The following is a 15,786-nucleotide window of genomic DNA, read 5'->3' as shown; positions in this document are numbered from 1 at the left end:
TTTCCTTCACTATTAGCACGAAGACTCTTGTGAATTTAAACATAGCCATTCAAACCTGAGACACACTAATTACCTGCCACAGACTCTCCTGCTCTGGAGTAAAGTGCTCCGTCACTCTTCAGTCAGCAGTTTAGAGTCCACAAACTTCAGCCTGCACACATGCAGGAAGTGCTGGGCCGGACTTTAATCCTTTTGATGACGTACTGAGCACTGATTGGCCAAACAAAACAAGCGCTTGTGGTTAGCCAATAGCAGCCCCCGTCCGGTTGGATGGGGAAAAAGACTTCCGCAGTTACATTTGGCTGTGTGATATATCAGGGCAGGCACCTGTAAAGGTAACTGTGGTGTTTATTATTCGCTTTGTCAACGCAGACACCCACATTTTGTTTTTGTGAAGCCTTTCGAGCGACACTGACTGGAGAGACCTGCGAGTCTGAAGGTAGAGAGCTAATTCAGCTACAGGTTGTTAGCCGACGCTATTCAACTCATGTTACAGCGTTAGTTACCAGCGTTAGTTAGTGAGTTTAGGCTAGTAACTAGTTTAGGCTAGTAACTAGACTAAACTTAGCTAATGTCAAATGTTATTTTGGTCGTATACCATGAGTCATAAGTCAGGTATTACACAGGAAACAGGTTTATGCTCTAACTAAATCTGTTTTGTTTATTTACTTTACAGTTTATGTAAAATTCTCTCAAATCTTCTAATTATTCATTCATTTTTTGGACGTATTCCTGTTTTTGTAGCCTTTTCTGTTTCCTGCTGTGCTGAATCAAAGTGCCACAGGGTGAAACACAGCAGCTATAACAGTGATATTAATTGTAATGATGGTGGTTATTGCTATTTTCATCATCATTATGTTGTTAGTAGTAGTGATAGTAGTTTGTCTAAACGTTAGCATGCAGGTTAACTTACTGACGTATTCTGTAACAATGAGCAAAACTCAAAATACAGACTTTAAACTAAGCAACAACCAGAGCAAACAGCATTTAGATTACTACCCTCAGTGTTTTGTGATATCACATGAGCTTTATTTACATCAGTAATTTAAAAACTAAAGAACGAGGATCTCCTTCTGTCCTTTCTCTTGGTGATGCGGTGCGTTCGCCTGTGTTGTGTTAGACTCTTAGACACCGTTCCTCGTGTCTCAGGTGAGTGAGCATGGCCCAGGGGATCCCGCAGGACGTGATGATGAACACCACTCTGATACAAGAACTGGCAGATGTGGCAAAAGATGAAGCGCTTCTGAAAGGTGTGCTAATGAGGATCCAAGAGACCCCCAACTCATCAGAGGTGAGAAGCGAAAAACACATTTCAAGATTCAAGGTGTTTATCGTCAGTCTGCTCGTACCAGAGCCAAGACTGGGAGCTCCGTTACAGACAGATGCATATGAAGAAAAAGACGTATATGTAGAAAAAAGTTAGGGACGTTCGACTTTCAGGTGAAATTTATGGAAAATGTAAAAAGTGAATGCTACAGTGATATTATATCATGAAAGTAGGGCATTTAAGTAGAAGCATGCACTGGTGATTTCTTCATCTTAAACAATTTATTGAAAGAAAAGCTAACAACAGTGGAAGGTATACCACAGCAAAACATTTCAATGTCTCAATAAATTGGTTATAATGCAATTTAGGTTCATCCTGAAATTTCACCCGAAAGCCGAATATCCCTAACTTTTTGTGAATAGTGTATGTAAAGATCTATATATAGAGATTTAAAATATATTAAAAAACAACCATATGAGATAATGAGTTATGAGGCATAAATGCAATAAAGACATGTATATACATATATATATCCTATAAAATATATAAAACATGCACACAGACTTAGATAATATTATAGATAACATGATATTAAAGTAACATTGCCCAACGTGAAACCTAGCAGAGAAGAATTGTGTCTCTAATGTCATTCATTGTAAGATCGATTCAAAGATGGTCATTATTTGTCTTCGAAAGCAAAATACTTTTAAAACCAATCAGTCATGCAAATTGTGAGAGAGCTGAAAACACTCCTCTTCCTTGACGTCATACCAGCTTTTCAAGTCACGGCTGTTCTTCTTCTTCAGCAGCAGCGTCGCTTCCTCACAAAGCTGCAAGGAGCGCTGAGCTAAGATACATCTTAACCGCCGCTTAACCAAATAGATGAAGCCAGCAACATTGCATTAACCATGTCTGAAAAAAAGGCTCATGAAACAGGTCATTGCATATTCGATGAAAGATGTTGCTTTGCTTCATCGGCATTTAAATGTACTCAGATTTCAGCCTATAAAGCGGATGGATGTGAAAATGAATTTGACAGCTGACAAAGTGAGTCCACACCAGCAGTGGCCTTTGTTACTAAAGCAGCCGCGTTGAATGTGAAGCCATGTTAGGAATTTGTTCTGCTTTAGGGCGCAGGATTTGGAAAAGATCTTCATTAAGCTTGTGTTTCAATTGCAAGAATTTCTGGCCCAAACGCTTGTTTTCATTACTCACATTCCACGCTTAGTGTTTGTGTTTTTTAACGTCAGCATTCTTGTCCTACTTTTTACAACTTGTTTTTCAGTTGGTGTCCTACGCTCCCTTCACGCTCTTCCCCACACCCGTACCTAAGGCCGTGTTCCAGCAGGCGCTGGCAGTGCAAACTCACTACAATACATTGGTGGACAAGATCAGCCAGGATCCAGACTTTCTGCAAGAGGCGCTGGCTAGGTAGCATTTTAGCCTTCAATAAGGGGGGCTTTGAAATGTCACAAACAGGATGCCAAAGAATGAGGATTGTAACAGAGTGACTGTCTTTGTTTATAGCACCATTGCAGTGGATGATTTCACTGCCAGGTTGTTCAGGATCCACCAACAAATCCTGAAAGAAGGAAGGTCTCAGGTATGAAAACTGGCTGGTCGGTCTGTCAGATTACTGGCTTTGTTTGTTTTTATTTTTATTTGTACTTTATAGTAATGCAAAAAGAAATCACAAAGATTTGAGAATAAAATCATTGTCCTCAGACACGATTGCTAAAAATGTATGAGCTGTAGCTCAAATGGAGGAAATTAGAATGAATACATTTGATAGCATTACTCATGATCCAGGCTATAAAGTCTTCCATGATGACTAGTTATGTCCCCTGTCATTGATAAGTGTTTTTTTTTACTAAGCCAGTGTATTAAGAACTGGGAATTTGTGCAAGTGAGTTGTTCAATGTGCCATTTCACCTTTTTCTGTGACCCCAAAGGGCCCATCATGGAACTAACACATCTAGGGCTGCAAAAAATGATTATTTTCATTGTCAATTAATCTGCTGATTATTTTCTTAGTTGACTGAGTAGTTGCTTGCCCTGTAACAGTCAGAAAACAGTGACATTCAATCACAAGTTCTTAAAACTGAACTTGCTGTCTTCGGGCACCTTGATTTGTCTGATTTAAAAACTACAGATTTACTGACACATAAGACAAAGAAAACCAGCAAATCCTTACATTTGAGAAGCTGGAACAGGGCAAAGTTAGTATTTTTGCTTAAAAACTAGTTAAAAGTAATAATGAAATGATTATGGAAATTGTTGCCAGTTAATTTTTTGTTCATTGACTAATCTTTTCAGCGCTACATCATGTTATGGGTCAAATAGCTCAAGTTCTGAGCCTGCATGTAGCAGCCTGTGTGCTTTGATCTCCACTTCTTTCCATCTTCTCAGTCCATTGTGTTGGGTCTCAATCGGTCCGACTACATGCTGGACCAGAGAGAGGATGGCTCGTCGTCTCTGAAGCAGATAGAAATCAACACCTTTGCTGCCAGTTTTGGAGGTCTGTCATCGCGCATGCCAGATGTGCACCGGTGAGTCAGCCGTCAGCACTGTGGTATTTATGAAGTGATGCTTTTGACGTGTGCTGAAAATGACAAGGTTAGGGGTCTAGAGAAAGTTCATTATGACGTTTTTATTGCTGGTGATGAAAAAATGTTTCAGCAGTCGCCCGAGGCAGTCAGATTTGCTCCACTGTCACCCACCTCCTACAACCTGGCCGCTCCTGTAGGCAGCCACTTGTGTTCCTGCACCCGTGTTGTTGCTTTAAATCAGAGGAAGAAATAACTGTGTGCAATTAAGTGCAATCATAATTTAATGATGAAATATATTTTGATATGAATATTGAAAGAAGTATTCTTCCTCTTGCTCGACAGACACATCCTCAGGGTGGCTAACCGACTGCAGGACAGCCAGCGCATCCAAGACAACAACCCTGCAGCTGGTCTGGCCAGAGCTATCGCCAAAGCCTGGGAGCTCTACGGATCAGAGAGGTAGCTTGGTTTTATTAAACTATTGTCATTGCCTGTTGAACGTCCTTACTTCACTCACTCACTGTCGCGCCTGCTTAGCCTCATGTGAAGTACCACTGATAGTGTTCATTCATCTTACAAAGAGTCCAGAATAAAAAAACATCTTGCCGGTGGAAGATCGACACTCTGTCCAGTAGAATAAGTCTCTGCTGATGGCTGTATTAGAGCTGCATGATATGTTGTTCCAGCAGTGATATCACGATGTGTGTATGTGCAGTAGTCACATTCAACAAGTGCAGCGTCAAGGAAGGCAAATAAATTCAGAAAATGCTGAAACTTTTTACGGCTCACACATCACAACTGTGTACCCCTCCACCAGAGCCCACAGGGAAATAATGGCCACGCACACACAGTCAGTGGATCAGCTGCCTGTAAACACACACACACACCACATGGCTGCTTTCTCAGATAAAATCACCTGGATGCTGGAGACAGGCGTTCAGTATTTTTAGCGTTTCTACTGATGTTATCAGCGGCACGTTGTTGGTTAAAAGTGTAAAAGTAACCTGACTGGTCCCTGCCCTAATGTAGAAACGCTAACACACACATCTCACAAAGAAAAAAAGGAAACAATTTCACCAGCTGCAGCGGTGCTGGGTGGCCTGTTTGCCTTCCACCACTCAGACTATTCACCTGAACATCACCAGAAATGGTAGATTACATGAAAAGTAACTCGGCTGTGCCACTCAAGTCCAAATCTGCTTAGAAATGTGTTGTTTTAAAAAAAAAAAAACTAAAAAAAAACTCCCCTTCTTTTACGCATACGTGAAACCATGATGAGGGGTGAGCCATGTGTGGTGGAAGTAGGACTGGAGTTTTGTTTTGTTTGAAGAGGAAAGACTTTTAGATATCACAGTATTGGTTTACGGTGGAAACGATGTAGTTCGTACCATTTGTCACTAATGATCACCACCAAAGTGCACGGCCTGATTCTGGGATGATTAATTAAACAATGTATTAAGAAATTCAGAATCCTGTAATAGTGGTATCTGTGGATCTATCTGGACTATTCAGAGGAACCAAACATCCAGATTAAAGTCCAAAGGAGCCGTCAAAGTGTTTTACAGTTGCGGTTGTTGTCGTTACAGAGCAGTCGTCATGTTCTTGGTGGAAGAGAGCCAAAGGAACATCTTTGATCAGCGATACATCGAGAGCGAACTGTGGAAGAGGTATGTGCGGATGCAGAGGAGCTGTAACTTTGATCTACTGTCTGATCCACTCTCCACCCTGATGTGTTCCTTTGATATGTTTGACACTCGGATCATATTGCGGATGCTGTGAAAATGGTTCTTTTTGTAACCAGCACGCTGTTGTCAATGTCTTTCAGGAACATTCCCACAGTAAGAAAGCGGTTCGGCAATGTTTGTAAGACAGGGACCCTTGATCAGGACAAGAGGCTATTTGTGTAAGAGTGTTTCTGTCATGAATAAATAGAATATTCAGTTATTTGTTCATTAAAAGAATGTTTCTGTGTTAGCAGAAAGATGAATTTGTGCATTAATACTGCTCTCTTCTCAGTGATGGCCAGGAGATTGCAGTGGTGTACTTCAGGAATGGCTACATGCCCCAGAACTACACTTCTGAGCAGGTCTTCACTTCAATCTTCATCTCTAATTCTAGCAGTCAAGATAGAAAATAATTTTTCTGTGCTGATGCCACCACCCTCTAGAGTTTGGTTGGAAGTGAACATAGCGGAATAAAAACTGACTACACGTGCGTTTGCCAAATGAAACAGTTGGAGTTGCGTTCTAGGAAACCGTCCTTTTGTTCTTCTTTGCTGCCACGTTGCACATAAATTGGCAGAAAAGTCAAATCTCTCAAGTTTTAAAGAACAGACACATTGTTTATTACCAGGCAATATGATCACGGCTGTCTGGCAAATGGTGCAAAACCTGGATTAGTTTCACCAGCTGAATTATGGAGCTGATCAGAACTACAAATCATCAGACACTTAATATCTTCTAAGTGAAGTAAAGGAATAATGATAAGTGGAGTTACTGTTAACTTGTGCTCGGTGAACAGGCCTTCAAAGCGTGTTTTCATTGGTGTTAGTAGCGTGAATCCTTTGTGACAGTGTGACTGTGTGTTCAGTGCTCCACTTTATTCTCCTGTCACTGTTGTCAGCACAGGGTCACATGTTCCCTGCCCCCCCACCACCACACCACCACCACCACCACCACCCCCCCCAGAGTGCAAAGAAAAACAGACTTCTTTCTACTCTGCTGCCCAACGTGCCCTCTGTTTTGTCAGGACTGTAGGCCGAGAGAGTGGCAGACATCAAATACACTAAAGTGGGCCTTCGGTCTGAAACAGCCCTGCGTTAAAACTAAACTAAAGTGATTGTGTTGGTGGAGTCGTGTTGTTTCAGGTACAGGTGACGCAAAGAAATACAATCCAGGAAGTCCAGTTTGATTATCCAGAAGGATTTTACTGCAAGTTATTTTTGTAGATGATGTTGTTTTTGACCGCTGCTGCTCCAGCTGAGAGCGTCCTCATTCAGATGAATGACGGGGACAGCTCGTGTCGACCCACCAAGTCTGATGGAGTCAAAAATCTGATTCCTAAAATGATGTTTAGGCCATTTTAATGATTTTCTCTCACAGATATGGATTGATTTTTTTTTGTGTGTAAAGTAGAAATAAAATGGGATCATCATCAGATCTTTATAATTCAATCACATCGTATCATATGTTGTACTTATGTGTGTATTAAATGTGCTGGCTGTTGTGTTTTCTGAACTGTAGACGTGGGATGCTCGCCTCCTGATGGAGCGCTCTCTGGCCGTGAAATGTCCAGATATCAGCACTCACCTGGCCGGGACCAAGAAGGTCCAGCAGGTGCTCGCCAAACCGGGAGTCCTGGAGAGGTTCTTCCCCGACCAGCCCGAAGTGGTGGAGCAGATCAGAGCAACGTTCGCTGGCCTCTACACTCTAGACATGGTGAGATGACAGCAGGCAGCTGGTTGAATGTTTTAATGGTGGAGACAAATGAAGTTAATTGTTAACTCTAATGCTCTAATGGCCTGTTTTCTCTTCCTGTTTTGTTTCTTTGCTGTTCGTCGTCTTTAGGGACCAGAGGGCGACCAAACAGTAGCAATGGCTTTGGCAGCACCAGACCGCTTTGTCCTGAAGCCTCAGCGAGAGGGAGGAGGTACGACAAGAGAAACATCTGTAGTAAACCGACCGCCACACTGGTCACTGGTGTTTGAAAGGTGTTAAAGCTGTCCTGGCAAGGTAGTTAGTAACAGTCAGTAATCAGTCCTAGTCACGTTTCAAGTCTTACAAGGGAAGCCCAGATCTTTTTGAAGTGGGGTTGTGAGGTATAAGTACTGATACTGGTACTGGTACTTATCAATAGTCAGCACACTCACAGTGTGGAGGAGCAATCTGGAGCCACTGCTTTGGGCAGAACATGTTAGCCACCCAAATAAAGCCCAACCAAAAAAGATTAATGTTAGTGTCAGTGTATGCTCTATTTAGAATGGATTTGCTACTTTACATTGCCGTCAGACAGGCCTTCCTGATGGGGAGCTAAAGTTCCCTTAGCTTGCTTCAAAGCCACCAGACTCCACTGACCAAAACAGTACATTTCCCCCACTATGCTACCACTGGCCCGATCAACAAACTAATATGGTAGTGTCACACAATAACACAGACAAAACTAACTGATCGAGGCAGCAGCAGACCAGCAACTCCTGCGTTCTGTTAGTTAACTATTGTTTTTGTCAGTGGAGTCTGGTGGCTTTGAAGGGAGTAAACGGAAAGATGATGCCTGCTCTGCTTCCTCACAGTATTCTAATGTTGGTACAAGCTACATTAAACAATCTGAACTTAGTCCTTGAGGGTAAGTTACATGTCTCCATAAGCAAACTGCATGGAAAGGTGAAGGTTTCTGAATGCTGGCCGATAACATGACACCATATCTGTTGTTTTAACACTGGGATGGGCTTCCTGAGGATTCTTAAAATAACATTTGTCAGTGTGTGGTTTTCTCACGTAGCACCAGAAAATCTGGCAGCAGCGAACAGACATTCACATAAATGAGCTGCTGAAACAGACTCATTACTGCTGGTGGACTGCTGTGACAGTCACATTGATAATTTAATGTCTGCAAGAAGCAGCTAGCCCGTTTCTGTCCAAAGCGACTGACTTCCTGGAGTCTTCTCATCTCTCATGCGACGTTGCCAGGCAACAAGCAGGAAATGCTTGTGCCAGGCTGAGACTTAAACATCATTTTTTATTTTAAAACCACAATGTGTTGTTCTTAGGTTCTGGTTTAAGTAAAGAGGATATGACAAGTTCTTTTTTAAGCTAGCTGTCTTCATGGTAAGCTAAGCTAAGCTACAGCACTGATCTTCTCGTCTATATCTGAGCAATGTTGACTAACTACTCCTTTAAGGCACTGGACTCAGGTTCTCAAAAGTTTTCCCGCATTTCATTACACCGTTGGTTTTTCTAGGCAACAACATCTATGGATCAGAGATCTGCGATGTCCTGCAGGGAGTGAAGGAGAGCGCAGAGAGGACGGCTTATATCCTGATGGACAAAATCCGTCCCGCCTCCGGGCAGAACTACCTGCTGAGACGAGACGCTCCCCTCAAAGTCACCAACTGTCTCAGTGAACTGGGAGCGTTTGGAGCTTATGTGAGGTGAGCAGCACTACTTTATTAACAGAACCGGCCTGTGGACTTCACAGTTTCACTGTTGTGTTGAGCTCTCGCTGCTCTCACATTGTGTTGTTTTCAGTGAACAAGCTCTGATGGCCCCGCTGTACACCGTCACCGTTAGCAACCAGCTGGTGATCACAGAGGAGTATTTAGCAAGCAAAGAGTCAGATATTTCCTTCAGGAGTTGGTAGAGACCAAAAATGGAGCTAAAAGAGTGAATTTGGGCTTCCATTTTTTTTAGGTGGACACAAACACGACTCAAAATGAATGACGATGCTGGATGTGTTACAGGCTCCCCATATCAACTCATGTCTGAAGAAATCAGATTGCAGGTTTAACTAATAAGTGCAGCTTGAGTTTATGATTAAGAAACAGTGTCAGTGTGCACTTGTAATCCTCTGGTCTAGTTTATGTGAAATATTTCAGCGTTTTCTAGTCGCATCTGTCGTTTCCTTGCAGGCGAGGTGAAGACATGGTGATGAACGAGTGCGTGGGTCATCTGCTGAGGACCAAGAGCTCAGAGCACTCGGACGGAGGTGTAGCAGCAGGAGTGGCGGTGCTGGACGACCCTCTCCTCGTCTGAGAAGCTCAGACAACAAGTGTGCGCACGTGGACAACAGTGAAATCAGCGGTTGAGCTGGAAGATGATGCCTCCGGGATGATTCCTCCTCCTGCTCTTTGAGGCGATGCAACTTGGTGGTGGCGTCATTTGCCGACATCATCAATATCAGCGGTTCAAACGGGGTTCATAAGGGTCTTGTTTGTTATCAGTTTTCGATATCATGACGCTTCTGTTCGAGTGGAGTGCTGCTCTCAAGGGCTGAAGCAAGTTTAAACACTTAATCCCAGCGAGTGATTTTAAAAACTCATCATTTCATCATAGTCAATGCTCAGTTTGGTTACACGTTCTGAACGCAGTCATTCATAGTCATTCACACTGAAGCCTCCATTTACCTCAGATGAAGCACTTGTGATGCTACAACCTTTAATCTTTTGATATGTTGATCTGGATTATTTTAGGGACGCAGTCACCGTGACCTCAGACACGAGGTAACGCGGGGCTGAATCTCCATCTTGTGGCTCTTTTGTGTTACTACAACATGTCGGGTCGGCTCCCTCGGAGGCAGCGAAGCCACTGACGGCTGTTTCAAATATCAGAATGGAAGAAACACGTTACAGCACAGTGCAATATGATTGAACACCACTGCAGAGTTGCTGCTGAGCTGTTGTAGCTGTATAAAGTAGCAGCACGGTGGACTGTAATGTTGACAACTCGTGACCAAATCAAGTTCACATTGTCAAAAAGTAGAAGAGTAAATGTTAATCAGAAATAATGGTCATCATCTCTTGGCTGCTTTAAGTTTGATGACAGAAGTGTCCTTAGACAGTTGTTCATTTTGCTTTGATTTGACTATTTTCATCACTTGAACTATGCTTGTTTTTATGTCGGGTAACTCACAAAGCATTAATTTCATCATAGATATTACTGTATGACATGATGTAACACATAACACTAATGATAACCATGAGGAAATGTAAATGGTATTTATTTTTATAGAACCTTTAGTAAAAGAAATGTAACTCTAAGTTAGTTTAAGAAAACAACTAATTGTGATTATACCCACGGCCAAAGATTTATTTTTTATTTTTTAAAGTTGTTGTGTGTTTTTATTTCTATCAGGGTGCGTTCTAGGGTTAGTACTTTGATTGTGTAATAGAATAACACATACATTTAAATTCTTAAGATATGATTAAGGTGAATTAAAAACCAAATGTCAGACTTTTTTTGGACCATAAAAATTCTGCTCAACATGTTCAAAATAATAAAAAAAAAAAGAAAAGAAACAATCTGTCTGTAGAGCTTTTCTTTTTTTATTTCTTATTTTTATCTCCATTCATTTAATGGCCCAACCACAAACAAATAAAGCACACAGTGAGACCATTCCCAGATATTATATAATGTGAAAAATATTCCTACAATATGGGATTGTGATAAAATGATAAAGATTTATTCTGTCCCATACACAGAGAACACGCACGTGTGGTACAGTGTTTGGTGGTGGTTGAGGTTGAGTCAAAGAAAACATTGACTTCTATGGTGCTGACAGTGTTCAGAGTTTTGGAAAAAGGGAAATGTGCCTCAGGAAAGCAGAGGAAAGGAGGACGTCCACTCAGACTCACCTCTGTTAGTGTGCAGAGCAGTATTCACACACAGAGAGCATGTGTGTGGTGTCCAGGGCCGGCTCTAGGCATAGGCCATATAGGCAGTCGCTTAGAGCACCAGCTGCTGGAGGGGCGCTGCCGGTAATAATTTGCATCCCCGAGTGGCGCCCCCCGTCCGTCCGCCGCTGTTGAGACGTGCGCAGAGAGTTTGCATCAATGTCATATATGGTTGTGCTCATAAGTTTACATACCCTGGCTTTTATTTTGGAAATTATGACTGATCATGCAGAAAACTTTTCTTTTATGTAGAGATAGTGGTAAGGTGAAGCCATTTATTATCTTTTTAAATCATAATGATAACTGAAATCACCCAAATGGCCCTGATCAAAAGTTTACATACCCTTGAAGGTTTGGCCCGATGATATTCACACAGGTTGACACACACGGGTTTAAATGGCTATTAGGGGAAAGTGTCCACACCTGTGACTTGTTTGATTGTAATTAGTGTCTGTGTATAAATAGTCAGTGGGTTTCTTAGATCTGGAGAGAGCCCTGCACATTTCATCCAGAGCTGCACAGTTTTTCTGGATACTGAGCCATGGGGAAAGCAAAATAACTGTCCAAGGACCTGCGAGAAAAGGTAGTTGAGCTTTATAAATCAGGAAGAGGATATTAAAAGATATCCAAAGTAAAATTAAGCTTTTGTGAAGCACTGAACCACTTGAGCCAGTTGTTTAGAAAATGGGTTGATTACTCAAAGCTTCAGTTACAGTGACCTCTCCTGGCGAAGTGCGAGGCTGCAGCGGATTTGAAGTATCACGTTCTATTTACAAATAAAGATTGATGAATGTGTGTATTGTGTTATTGAGTAGAGAGTGCTGGGAAAATATGGCATAGATTGGGGTGATTATGTGGGATGGGGAACACTCAAAGATTTTTACTGAGGTACATTTGTTTTTCAACTGTTTTTGGATTGAGCCAGTTTCTTTTTTTTTTGCTCACAACTTCTCCACATTTGGAAAATACTCGCTCACAAGGAGCAGATTATGCTGGCGTGCATAAAAATCGTCTGGCTAGTTTGAACAGATGAGGGTACACGTTTTGATGGATCAACCAGTAAGCCAGTGGGTCTTCTGATCTTTCCAGCGGTGGATCAGTCACTGCACCTCCACTGTAGCATCCGCTGTGGCATTCCTTGCCCTCCTCGCTTCAGAAGCATCTCTGTTCAGAGTTTCCCAAAGGTTAATACCTGAAAGACAAAAGTAAAGGTAATCATCAGTACTGAAAGGTTTCAATTTGTATCCTTTTTTGTTTGTATGTGTCTTGTCCTGCATTTTATCAATAACATTACCTGTGGATGATGGATGTTCAACATTTGCTGGTGCTGGTTGGTGCTTGCTTCTGTAGGTGTGTCAGGTGGTGTGTATCTTATCAATTGTGAGCATTGTGCTGTCAGTCGTTTTACTGATGCCTGTGCCTGTACTTGATTGTAGAATCCAATGGTTTTGAATCTAGGATCCAGCAGCGTTGAAAGGGTCAGTGCTGTTTGGTTCTCTGTAGTGTCAAACTTGTTTTGCATCACTGACACCAAGTTCTGTCCCAGTAGTTTAGCTGTGTTGTGGCTTATTTTCCCCATTGTGTCATACAAGTATAACATTAACATTTTCGTCATTGGGATAGCCTTTGACCCTGAGACTCCTCGGACAGTTGTACTGTTGCCTGGTAAAAGGGGGCAAGCAATGGCAGGCATGCAGCAGCTGTTTCATAGTCCTCAGAGGACAGAGGTCTCACGTCTGTTCTGACTGTCTCGCTTCGAAAAGCCGTTGTAGCATGAGGAAGGTGCTGTTCCAGCGTGTATCCACCTCCTGAATAGGCTTCATCACTGGGTGATTCATCTGCTCCTGCACTTCTCTGAGCTTCTCTTTTGCTGTTGTGCTGGTTTTGAAGAATGTGACTTCTTCACCACTAAATTTAGTGAATGAGCAAAGCAAAGTGCATGTCTTAGATTTAAACTTCTGACAGAGGCAACCATATTAGCTCCTGCATCATTAATAGCTGTTTGGAACCTTGTTATTGGGGCAGCTCTTGTGTTGACATTTGAATCGCAGATTTTGAACGGACACACGCCGACAGGATGGAATGTTCTCGCATCATCAAAGACAGAATTCCGTGAGGTTCTGAAGAGTATATAAGTAGGTGACATTTCTTCAGGCAGTCACGTCATTTCATTTCAACCCGTTCAACAGCACTGTGAGACGAGGATATCTTGGAAGAATTGACAACGCAGACCACTGATACAGACGACATCTGTTCATCAGAGCCCAACTGCAACTTTACACGACAGCATTTCTTTTAAATTGGTTCTTCCAGCCAAAGGAAATGCAGCCAGTACGCGAGCCAAGGCGATACAACAGGGACGCCAGTCAGCAGGCCCCAGGCGTGTCTCGCCACAACGTCCCGATGGAGTCTGATTCACTTCGTTCTGAAGTTGCGAGGCTTAATGAACTCTTGGAGAGAGAGAAAGCCCGCAATTTGAATGAAAAAGAAATCAGAGTCCAACTTGACCAAGAGTTGGATGACATCAAGGTGAAACTGACCAAGCAGAAAACCCTGAAAGAAATGTATATCAACAGGGAAAAGGAAACCAGAAGACAGCTAGAGAGGCTGCAGCAGTGCAGCGATCAAGAAACTCTACGCACTGCAGAGGTTGCTGCTCAGGGGAGGGACACCAGCCAGCATAAGAAGACGGCTGATCTCCGTATGGAGATCAGCTGTCTCAAAGAAGAACTGGAAAGGATGAGCGCTTCACACCATGAGGTCAGCACCCGCTATGAAAGGGACCAGCATCTGATCCAGACCTTGAGGGCTGAGCAGGACGCCCTCCGTCAGAAGGTCTCAGAAGAGGTGCCGTGCGGGCAGAGGGAGGCCATTCCGAATGCTCCGGCCATGACACACAAAACCGATGTTGACGTCCCAATGGAGTCTGATTCACTTCGTTCTGAAGTTGCGAGGCTTAATGAACTCTTGGAGAGAGAGAAAGCCCGCAATTTGAGTGAGAAAGAAATCAGAGTCCAACTTGACCAAGAGTTGGATGACATCAAGGTGAAACTGACCAAGCAGAAAACCCTGAAAGAAATGTATATCAACAGGGGAAAGGAAACCAGAAGAGAGCTAGAGAGGCTTCAAGAAACTCTACGCACTGCAGAGGTTGCTGCTCAGGTGAGGGACACCAGCCAGCATAAGAAGACGGCTGATCTCCGTTTGGAGATCAACCGTCTCAAAGAAGAACGGGAGAAGATGTGCGCTTCACACCATAAGGTCAGCATCCGCTATGAAAGGGTCCTGACCACTGTCAGACAGCAGGCTGAAACCCGTCAGTGTGAGCTTGAGAAGGAAATCAGGTGTCACGCAGACAGGGTGTCAGAGGACCAGCGTCTGATCCAGACCTTGAGGGCTGAGCTGGACGCCCTCCGTCAGAAGGTCTCAGAAGAGGGGCCGTGCGGGCAGAGGGAGGCCATCCCAAATGCTCCGGCTATCAAACCTCTGGAGGAGGCTGAGGTCTCAGAGGAGGAGCCGTGCGGGCAGAGGGAGGCCATCCCAAATGCTGCGGCTATCAAACCTCTGGAGGAGGCTGAGGTCTCAGAAGAGGGGCCGTGCGGGCAGAGGGAGGCCATCCCAAATGCTCCGGCTATCAAACCTCTGGAGGAGGCTGAGGTCTCAGAAGAAGGGCCGTGCGGGCAGAGGGAGGCCATCCCAAATGCTCCGGCTATCAAACCTCTGGAGGAGGCTGAGGTCTCAGAGGAGGAGCCGTGCGGGCAGAGGGAGGCCATCCCAAATGCTCTGGCTCTCAAACCTCTGAAGGAGGCTGGTGTCCCAGAGAAGATGCCGTGCGGGCAGGAGGAAGCCATTCCGAATGCTCCGGCCATGACACACAAAACCGATGTTGACGTCCCAGAGAAGATGCCGTGCGGGCAGGAGGAAGCCATTCCGAATGCTCCGGCCATGACACACAAAACCGATGTTGACGTCCCAGAGAAGATGCCGTGCGGGCAGGAGGAAGCCATTCCGAGTGCTCCGGCCATGACACACAAAACCGATGTTGACGTCCCAGAGAAGAAGCCGTGCGGGCAGGAGGAAGCCATTCCGAATGCTCCGGCTATCAAACTTCTGGAAGAGGTCGAGATCTTAGAGAAGATGCCGTGCGGGCAGGAGGAAGCCATTCCGAATGCTCCGGCCATGACACAGGAAACCGATGTTGACGTCCCAGAGAAGAAGCCGTGCGAGCAGGAGGAAGCCATTCCGAATGCTCCGGCTATCAAACTTCTGGAGGAGGTCGAGATCGTAGAGAAGATGCCGTGCGGGCAGGAGGAAGCCATTCCGAATGCTCCGGCCATGACACAGGAAACCGATGTTGACGTCCCAGAGAAGAAGCCGTGCGAGCAGGAGGAAGCCATTCCGAATGCTCCGGCTATCAAACTTCTGGAGGAGGTCGAGATCGTAGAGAAGATGCCGTGCGGGCAGGAGGAAGCCATTCCGAATGCTCCGGCTATCAAACTTCTGGAGGAGGTCGAGATCTTAGAGAAGATGCCGTGCGGGCAAGAGGAAGCCATTCCGAATGCTCCGGCTATCAAACTTCTGGAGGA

The 15,786-nt window shown here is 44.1% G+C and overlaps 1 protein-coding gene across 2 annotated transcripts in view; it reads left to right on the top strand.

Annotated features, from left to right (window-relative positions):
• The first annotated feature begins 369 nt into the window (after window positions 1-369).
• Window positions 370-15,786, top strand: part of LOC139209420 (glutathione synthetase-like) — a 180,306-nt gene continuing 164,889 nt past the window's right edge. The window contains exons 1-13 of one of the 2 annotated variants that reach the window (XM_070839127.1): window positions 370-439; window positions 1,150-1,291; window positions 2,553-2,698; window positions 2,795-2,870; window positions 3,677-3,816; window positions 4,159-4,275; window positions 5,403-5,483; window positions 5,642-5,719; window positions 5,833-5,902; window positions 7,059-7,253; window positions 7,383-7,464; window positions 8,773-8,962; window positions 9,440-9,589. In XM_070839127.1, coding sequence (XP_070695228.1) covers window positions 1,160-1,291; window positions 2,553-2,698; window positions 2,795-2,870; window positions 3,677-3,816; window positions 4,159-4,275; window positions 5,403-5,483; window positions 5,642-5,719; window positions 5,833-5,902; window positions 7,059-7,253; window positions 7,383-7,464; window positions 8,773-8,962; window positions 9,440-9,563 — 1,431 coding nt within the window. In that variant the 5' untranslated portion in view covers window positions 370-439; window positions 1,150-1,159 and the 3' untranslated portion in view covers window positions 9,564-9,589. Of the gene's footprint in view, window positions 440-1,149; window positions 1,292-2,552; window positions 2,699-2,794; window positions 2,871-3,676; window positions 3,817-4,158; window positions 4,276-5,402; window positions 5,484-5,641; window positions 5,720-5,832; window positions 5,903-7,058; window positions 7,254-7,382; window positions 7,465-8,772; window positions 8,963-9,439; window positions 10,786-15,786 lie in introns of those variants that run through there. The other variant, XM_070839126.1, reaches the window with a different exon arrangement.

Source organism: Pempheris klunzingeri, chromosome 11, assembly GCF_042242105.1.
Source record: "Pempheris klunzingeri isolate RE-2024b chromosome 11, fPemKlu1.hap1, whole genome shotgun sequence".
NCBI lineage: Eukaryota > Metazoa > Chordata > Actinopteri > Acropomatiformes > Pempheridae > Pempheris > Pempheris klunzingeri.
Note: the sequence above shows the minus strand (reverse complement) of the source record. Positions and strands in the feature narration are given on the sequence as shown.